General features: G+C 44.2%; 1 protein-coding gene and 1 pseudogene across 1 annotated transcript; both read right to left on the minus strand.

The window, feature by feature from the left end:
* Nucleotides 1–676: 676 nt before the first annotated feature.
* On the minus strand, nt 677–6,739 carry ZNF691 (zinc finger protein 691). Its single transcript, XM_017541751.2, has 2 exons — nt 6,653–6,739; nt 677–2,211 (listed from the first exon to the last, which is right to left on the minus strand). The coding sequence occupies exon 2, from the start codon at nt 2,200–2,202 to the stop codon at nt 1,348–1,350; it is 855 nt and encodes a 284-aa protein (XP_017397240.1). The 5' UTR covers nt 2,203–2,211; nt 6,653–6,739; the 3' UTR covers nt 677–1,347.
* A 1,046-nt stretch (nt 6,740–7,785) lies between these two features.
* Nucleotides 7,786–8,747, minus strand: LOC108313374 (annotated as a pseudogene).
* Between the last annotated feature and the right edge of the window lie 1,041 nt (nt 8,748–9,788).

The following is a 9,788-nucleotide window of genomic DNA, read 5'->3' on the forward strand; positions in this document are numbered from 1 at the left end:
GCACATGCAGTCCCAGCTACTCAGGAGACTGAAGTGGGCCCAGGAGATCAAGGCTGCAGTGAGCTGTGGGCGCACCACTGCACTCCAGCCTTGGTGACAGAGCAAAACCCTGTCTCAAAATAAAATAAAGTTGACCTCAAAATAAAATAATGATGAAAAGGTTCTCAAGCTTAGTACTGACTTGCCATAGAACAAATGGTCCAAGGTCATATTAGGAAGCCACATTGGATCCTACCTCCAGGCAAACCTCTTAATTGACTCCTTCTTCAGAAGCTAAAAGGTAAATGTAGTGAAAAGAGCATCAGCTGGCAGTCAGGGAGGCCCAAGTTTGAACTCTGGCTCCATAACATACTTGCTATACAACTTCCTAGCAAGTGACTTCCATCTTTCCTCACTTCTATTTCCTCTTATTCTCTTGGGGGTTGCTGTGACAACTATATGAGATTAAAAATGTAAATGTGACTGATAGAATCAATCACATGTAGTGGATGCTCAATTAATGTTAGTTCTTTTCCATTCCCCCTTCCCCGCAAAGGCCCCAGAAACTCAGTCTGCTTTCCTTTGCTTTTCAGAGCAGCTACCCATTTGTCTTTCTTAGAATTCAACTCCCATCCAGAGTAGGTTCAGTGGGACAATCTCCCCAGCTCCCCACTTCCCCAAATAAGTACACGGGTCCTTTTCATTGAAGGGTTTTACTGCTAATCACTCTAGGGAAAACAGAGGCAGGTTAGGGGAGGGATAACATGTAACAAACATGGGAGATTGTGAAGGTCCCTGGGTCACGGCTCCCTGAGGGTTTCCCTTTTATTTCTAAGGCAGGATCTCAGATCTTTTCTCCAGACCAAGGAGGCCCCTTCCATCAAGAAGGCCACACCTCCCAGCCCAGAGATCTAGAAGCAAAGTTGGGGCACAGCAGGTGGGAACTAGCAGGACACTGCAGTGCACTCATACCTAAGCAGTTCACCGACAATATAGAGAACTTTCAGACAGTGACACCCATCTCATAGGTACTTCCTCAAAGGCCAGGGGACTGCTGCCTTAATGACTTGAGCATGTTCTGAGCCTGCCCTATTTCTCTTTCACCCCAAGGAAGTGAGGCCAAGATTGGGTCCTCTGACTTTCCAATAAGAGAAACTGCCTCATCCACTTAGAAAGAGGCAAGGGTTTTTACTCCAGAGTCCCTTCTCAGGATTTCCTGAGATCCTGGTTTCAGAAGCAATATAAAACCATTCTCCAAAGTGGGATGAAGGGCTTGAGGTCAAGGTAGCAGCAGTAAATGCTAAAGATCTTCCTTCACTAGGTTGGGGTCTCTTGCTCTCTCTCCCTCACTCTAAATGGGGCTTTCCTTCAGCTGGAATCTTTCCCAGCCTGCTCACCCAAGTGAGTTTTCTGGTGACGGATGAGATTCGAGCTCCGGGAGAAGTGTTTCCCACACACAGTGCACCGGTAGGGCTTCTCCCCTCTGTGGGTCCTCTGGTGTGCTCCAAAGTTGGAGATATCGCTGAAGGTCCGCCCACACTCAGCGCACTCATAAGGTCTCTCACCTGTGTGGGTGCGGTGATGCACACCAAAGCTGGAGCTGTTGCTGAAGCTCTTCCCACACTCACAACAGATGTAGGGCGCCGGCTCCAGGTGGGTCCGGTGATGCACAGCTAGCGTGGCACTCTGGCTGAAGCTCTTGCCACAGATGTCACAGCGGTATGGCCGTTTGCCTAGGTGATCTTGCTGGTGCGTGGTGAGGTCTGAGCGCCGCCGAAAGCTCTCCTGACACTTGGGGCATTTGTAGTGTTTCTCTTCCAGGTGGATCCGCTCGTGACGGATGCGGTTCGAGCTTCTTGAGAAGCTCTTGCCACATTCAGAACACTTGTAAGGCTTCTCACCGGTGTGGATCCGTTGGTGTGTTCTCAGGTTGGAGGTATTATTGAAGGTTTTGCCACACTGGGCACATATAAAGGGCTTCTCATCTGCCTCATGCCTTGGATGAACAAGGGTGTCCCCTGGCTCTCGAGCCAGGACAGTGACTTTCTGCCATGGCTTTTTTGGATGAGTTTCTTGCAGTTCATCCAATAGGCTCTCTTGTCCATGCACCTTCTCCCCAGGTGGGATCCAAGAACCCTCTGAGTCATCCACTCTCCAAAACTTACCCCCTTCCCCTTCCTCAGGCAGGTGTGGCTCTGGACTCTGCTCCTTCTCACTGCCCATCTCTGAACCCTGAGAATGAACACAAATGGCCAACACCTTTATTCCTTGGGTTAGGCCAGACCACAAGAAATCATTTGTTCTGTTTGAAGGGGTATACACCTTCCCCTGGGACCATCCATTAGAAATAACTTCAATCAACTGGAATACGTGAACAGAACACCTTTACTTGCTACCTTTTTTTTTTTTTTTTTTTTTTGACAGAGTCTCCTTCTGTCACCAGGCTGGAGTGCAGTGGCATGATCTCAGCTCACTCACTTGCTACCTTTTAAGTGACAAACTTTCATAGATATTTAAAGCTACCCAGCAGTGAAAAAACAAGGCACCATCTTTGTCCACCACCGCCAGACGATATTTGTGCCATTTGAATAATGTCACTCTTCTCGATACCACTAAGCAATGACAATCCAGACTATAATTCAGGGGCAAGTAAAGGAGCTTGCATTTTGGGGTAAGTTCAATTTTTCTGCCTAACTGCAAGTTAACTGTAACTCTTTCTATGTTCAATTATATTCTTTATATGTTCAACTGAAAAACCTTTCTTAGAAGTATCCATCTATTTGCCTGCTTTCAAAGTGAACAAAACAAAACCTCTAAATCTTGAGGCTCTCCTAGGTGACAAGGCCCAGCTTTGGCTTTTCTTGAAACTTCTGCCACCCCATCCCTCTCCAGACCACACCAGAATCTAGCAAATAAACATCTGGGTTAACATCTGAGACCTCCAGGACCTATAGCGGGGCCTGGGTTGCATTTCTTATGATCAGTTAGTGCCCTCCACCACATTCTTAAACACCACACAAAGCCCCCCACTGCATGCACACATGCACACACACACACACACACAAGCAAGCAGAATCACACATACACACTCACACAATACACAAAGCCACATTCTCACGGGATACACAGTCATACTCACATACCACACTCAGTCACATTCTCATACCACACACACAACAGCCACACACCTACACACCACACACAGCCATACATTATCACACCACACACATACACACTACATAGACACTCACACCATATAGCCACATACACACAGCCACACACATATTTATAGCCACATACACGTCTACACACTTATATCCATACTCTCATACCATACACAACCATACACTCACATACTAAGTATACACAAAGATAAACACAGGCACAGATACACAAACCACACTCCCTACACCCCATCCCAAAACTAAACACATAAGAGTGCCCAGAACAAGTCCCGCTTTGTGCAAACATCAGTAAACGTTTGCTAAGCTGCACAGACTCCTTTGGGTTCCTACAGCCAACGACAGGGAAAGAGCTGGGGAAAAATACCTCTGATAAGAGTGGTAGTATTTCCTCCAGGCCCTGAAGAAATAACAACATTTCACCAGAGTGGGCTGGTAAACAGAGAGACATGAACAAAGGGATGAGGGGAGTGCAGGAGGGAAGCACAAACTATCACAGGACACTGATGATAGAAAATGAAAGACTGATAATTCCTTCAAATCTGCAGGTATTTCTGGAAAAAGAAACACTGAATAAAGGAAGGAATACTGACTACATTTAGGGTTGGATGTGACACATACTATCTTTATCATTCTCTGCAAATTATTCAATCACTCTGAGTCTAAACTCCCTCATCACTTGTGATAAATCATAAAACTGTGATACCTACCCACATTACAAGACTTTGTATTAAAAGAAATGCCAACAATACTAAGCAGAGTGTGTGACACAAGCTGTCATTCAGCAAATGACAGCTGCTGTTACAACTGTTAAAGACTCTACATCCTAACCCTATGAAGAATACAAGATCTTTTAAATGATCTTAAGAAAAAACTTTTAATTTAAAAATAGCATAAAACTATATAATCTTCTAAAATGTGAAATACAGACAGAACCTCAACAGAACCAGAGGTTGACAAGCTTTTTCTGTAAAGGGCCAGATACTATATAGTAAATATTTATGGCCGTGGGATATCTGCTGTAACTATTCAACTCTGCCACTGTATCATAAATCCTGAAAGCAGCTGTAAACAAGACAAAAAGGAGTAAGTGTGGCTGTGTTCCAATAAAACTTTATTTAAAACAACAGGAGATGAGCTGTAGTTTACCAGTCCCTGTTACTGTTCCTTGAAGAATTCAGATAAGCAATATGAAAAATAATTGGCTTGTTTTACTTCCAAAAATGCAAGTAAACATCAGAAACTATTCCTTGATACTTAAACTCACTGTTTCCTGACCATCCTTCCAAAATTAAAATGACTCCTACACTCCCAGTCCCACTGCCCCATAGCACATCTTACCTTCTGACATTCTATTTATGTCTATTATTTATTGTCTGCTTCCCTAAAACACAAGTTCCATGAGAACTGGTATCTCTGTTTTCTTTTTTTTTTTTTCTTTTTGATTCACTAATGTAACCAAAACTCCTAGAGTAGTGGCAGCCATACACAGATCCTTAATAAGTATTTGTTGAATGAGCTGAATAAAAGACCAGCTCTGTCTTCAGAACCCAGTTCACGCTTACTTGTGTCTATTCTCACCCACTTTTCCTCAGCAATCTTTTGATTTCTGCCTACTTTCTCCTTTATGCACTCACAGAATCTTGTGCTTGCCTTATAGTGGTTTGCAATTACCTATTTACGTGTCTGTTACTACTAACAGTTTATCAGCAACTTGAAGAAAGGGACTGGGTCATATTATCAGCACATATTTTGTGCTCCTTCTGCAGTACAAAGCTTCAAATGTCTTTTAAATGTATAAGTGACAGGACGTGATCTTAATTCACACCACCATCCCATCCTGCACCCCAGCCCTGCTCCCATCTAACCTACCGCTACAGTATCTCTATGCAATGAGCTATTTGGCCTCCACTCACTTCCAAAACTGCTATTCTGAGAACCTATAATAAATCAAGCTCCAGCTCTATCCAGGGATGGATGCTAGGTCAACGTAAGAGCAAAAAGATTTAGGATTATGATTACCAGTCACAGTTTGTGATACAATGTAGTGAAACAGATCATCAATTCCAGAAATTGTCACATGATGCAGAAGGTTAAGTTCAGGGGACAGGGGCAGGAACTGTGCCTTAGCCACCTTTGTGCCCACTCCTCAATGTCTAACACAGCACCTAGCACATTATACAGAAACCAATGATAGTTAATGTTTTTTTAAGCTCATATCAAGTGCTAAGCTGTGGACTAAGCACCATATATGAATCATGTAATTTCACTTCACATCATCCTTATTTTAGAGATGAGAAATCTGAGGCTCAGAGAAATTAAGTACCTTGCCCAAGGGCACAGAGCAAATATAAGTGGTAGAACTGGGGCCTATGTCCATCACTTCAAAGCCAGTGCTTTTAACCACGATACTAGTACTGAAGGAAAAAAGGGGAGAAGAGGGGAAAGAAGAAAATAAATAAAAACAGTGCCACTGAAGTTCACATGACACAGGCATATCTCCCTGACGAGATAAGGGCTGACCAGTTTCATGGAAGAGTAAGTATTTGACCTAAGACATGCAGGATGGGTAAGACTGGGACTTGCAGAGCTAGAAAGCCAACCACCTACTGAGAAGACAGTGTAGCTGAGGTACAGAGGCACTTTCAAACCACATTGCAGAGATTTCAGGGGAAAAGGGGTCTATTGGGCTTTGTTTTCCTGGATGCTCTGTTGCACGGGGAGAAGCAAGGGTGGAAGGGACTGAGAAGTGGAGAAGGGGCCAGGTCTAAGAAGCAAGAGCCAAGAAGATGGGGCTAGTGATCACAGATGATGAAGGTGAAGGGCCTAGGTTAAATGGAAGGGGCCAAACCAGAGTGTGGTGTGGCGCGCCAAAGTTGCAGGTCTTTGGGGCTAAGTCAAGGGCTGCGAGGAGGAAGGAGAGAGAGGAGCTATGGAAGACCAAGGGCAAGGTGTTGACGATCAGTCATTGCACAGTGGAGCTAGATAACGGGTCAGAGATAGAGGAGGACCAAGGAAGTCACAGGGTCGCAGAAGATGGTCAGGGAAAAGGGAGCAAAAGCTGCCAGAAGTGTCACAGGGCCAGGGCCCAAGAGGCTGGGTTGCGTGTTGCTGGGCGGGGAGAAGCCAATGGCGGAGGCCCAAGGAGACAAGAGGTGGGTTCAGAGATTGCGGCGGGCTTGGGGCCGGAGGGGTGGGAGAGGAGGAGGGGCTGACCCTAAACCTATGGCTAGTGGCAGGAGGGCTGTATACTCAAGGCCTACGGAAGGGCCCGGGAATGGGGTGGGGACAGCAACCTGGCTGCGCGGGCCGGGGGCCAGGGCCGAGGGTCGAGGAGGAGGGACCACAAGGCCCCTTGGCATCACACTCGGTCCAGGGTGCAAGGCAGCAGCCTCCAAACTCCTCGGTGAGAGGGAAGAGGCCTTATACAGAGTTTCCCGCGAAGTCGTATCCACCTCCCCCCACAGACCTCAGGCCCAACCCTGACCCACCTCGCTCCCGCCGCTCGGTCAGGGACAGCGCCGCCTCTGTAGGCGGGGGAAGGAGCCGGAGCCGGAGCCGGAACCCAGGAAGATCCGTCCTACTTCTCTAGGATTGGCTTTTTAGGATAATACTTTATTTTTATTGGCTATAATAACTGTCATAATGCAAACGACCAGGCAAAACCGCCAATAAGCTTTGACCTCTGGCGTGGCTTGCTGGGAGTCGTAGTCCTAAGGGAGCGCATAGCCCGGGAGAAAACTTGGGAAGTTTAGAATGGAGCTGAAGAGACTGGGTTCCGTCCTAAGGTGGAATTTCCTTCTGTGCTCCTGCTTTCAACCCCAAGTCTCACGGCCACTGGTCTCGGAAGTTGTAGAATCTATATAGCTAACCTACACAACCTCCAAGGGGGGTACATACTCAAAGTGCCTTTTTTTTTTTTTAAGAGAATTAAATCATTTATTGATTACACATGATGATGATACACGAGCTTCATTCCCATCTCTAATTTTATCTAGTACTATTATTCAATTTAGATGTATTGCATAGGATGTGCCAACAATCATTTTTATAACCAATAATTCCATGATTTTGCTTGGGTAATCCCTTTTAATGGTGAACTTCAGGTCACAACAGTAACTACCAGTTCAACTACACCAAGGTTCCTGAAGACAATGGCTTCTCCACCCAAGCAGGTTGTACATAAATTCCAAATAGAAGCTGGCATCACCCTGAAGGAATTCTAACTTCACACTGTCGGGGAAATTTATCAAGATGGCTTCAGAATAGACTAACTTTACACAGCACATTTAAAAAAATATATTTATTCAGCGTCACAATCAGACTATTACATTTAGCAATCAACAGCATGGATGCAAAAAAAAAAAAAAACTACATTAAAACCCTTTGTTGAAATGCTTTACACTTTCCGCTGAACAAAAACTAAAATAACCTGTTATACAATTAGTTACAACAGTCCTCGAGTTTTTTGCCCATACACATGAGTATTTGTCTAACTCATGTCTTCTTTGTAGCAGCAAGGCCCTGCCGCCACTGTGCTTGGCTGAGTTCACAAATCTGTTGTAACCTGTAGCTTCCCTGTCACTTCTCTGGCTCTCCTCTCCTGCTAAGCTTTGTTTCCTAATTAAAATCTTCTGCTACTGCCATAGCTACTGCTGCTACTGGAACCACCATAGCCACCCTGGTTTTGTGGTTTGGCAAAGTATTGGCCGCCACCATCACAGGGGCCAGAGCTTCTGCCTCCAAAGTTTCCTCCTTTCCTGGGTCCAAAATTTGAAGACTGATTGTTGTAATTGCCAAAATGATTTTAGCTTCCACCACCTCCAAAATGGCTTCTGTCATTACCAAATCCATTATAGCCATCCCCACTGCCACAGTATCCACCACCACCACAGCTGCCACCAAAGCCACCACGACCGCTGAAGTTTCCTCCACGACCAAAGTTGTCATTCCACCGAAACCACCTCCATGACCACCACCAAAGTTTCCAGAACCACTTCGACCTCTTTGGCTAGATGAAGCACTAGCCATCTCTTGCTTTGACAGGGCTTTCCTAACTTCACAGTTGTGGCCATTCACAGTATGGTATTTCTGAATGACAATCTTATCCACAGAGTCATGGCCATCAAAGGCTACAAAGGCAAAGCCCCTTTTCTTGCCAATGCCTCGGTCAGTCACGATTTCAATCACTTCAATTTTTCCATACTGTTCAAAATAATCTCTTAGGTGATGTTCTTCAGTGTCTTCTTTAATGCCACCAACAAATATTTTTTTCACAGTTAAGTGAGCACCTGGTCTTTAAGAATCTTCTCTTGAGACAGCTCTCTTTGGTTCCACAACTCTTCCATCCACTTTGTGTGGCCTTGCATTCATGGCTGCATCCACCTCCTCCACAGTGGCATACATGACAAACCCAAAGTCCCTGGAGTGCTTGGTCTTTGGCTCTCTCATTCCCACATAGTCCATGAGCATTCTTCATTGCTCAAAATGGCTCCTCAGGCTCTCATCAGTTGTTTCGAAGCTCAACACTCCGATGAAGTGTTTCCTCAGCTGTTCGGGCTCTTTAGGAGACTCTGACTTAGACATGATTGCAGGGAGAAGAGAGAATTAATGATGCTTCTTCAGTGCCGTCCATGCGCAGAAAGGAGCAAACTGACGAACGTATCTCCAAAGTGCCTTCTTTACTTTGAGTTGGTAACCCTTGACCATCCTGTAGACATCCAACGAAGCCTAGAGTCTGGCACCTCACTTAAGGTTTGTAACTTAAAATCAAAGGAGGGTAGAGCTGGAAGGGAGTTTAAAGATAAAATAACCCAATCTCCTTATCGGAGACGTTAAAAGTACCCTGTCCAAAGAGCGACCTCCAGGTCTCCCAGCACCACCGAGCAGGGATTTTCCCGGCTTCTGCATGCATCCCTAGTTAAGCCTGGCAGTTGTTCATCAGTCCAGAAGCAACAAGATCACCAAAGTATCCATGACTAGGTCAGTTTTTTTTCAGATTTTATTTTTTAAAATAATAAAAGGCTAATGGGATATGTAGACTAACTACAGGCTTCTCATATCTGCACATTGTTTCAGTGTGAAGAACAAGGAGCATTGGTTTCAGAGCTAGATAAACCAAGAATAATTCTTGGCTCTACCACCTAGTCATTTGGAGTACCAACTTCCTCTCCCATAAAATCCCTGACAGAATTACTGTAAGGATATTATATATACATATATACACATGCATGTGTACGTGTATACGTGTGTACATACACGTATACATACATATCTATGCATGTATGTTTTATATACTTGTTATATGTATGTATAATACATACATATATTGAGGTTATTTCTTGACATTAACATTCAACTCAGTAGACTGAAACGTATATACATATACATGTATAATGCACATACATATATGTATATACATATACACATATATATACATGTGTATATGTATATACATATATAAAATAACCTTACACTATATATAACATATCTACATAGATATGTATGTATACATGTATGTGTATATATACACGTATATACATATGCATATACAAGTATGTGTATAGGTATATAACATGTATATGTGCATGTATATATACATGTTATATACATATACACCTATATAAT

The sequence above is a fragment of the Cebus imitator genome, unplaced genomic scaffold (assembly GCF_001604975.1).
Source record: "Cebus imitator isolate Cc_AM_T3 unplaced genomic scaffold, Cebus_imitator-1.0 Scaffold136, whole genome shotgun sequence".
Taxonomy (NCBI): domain Eukaryota; kingdom Metazoa; phylum Chordata; class Mammalia; order Primates; family Cebidae; genus Cebus; species Cebus imitator.

What these genes read in the sequence shown, in the direction of transcription:
- ZNF691 (XM_017541751.2), bottom strand. Translation starts at nt 2,202, where the DNA reads ATGGGCAGTGAGAAGGAGCAGAGTCCAGAGCCACACCTGCCTGAGGAA.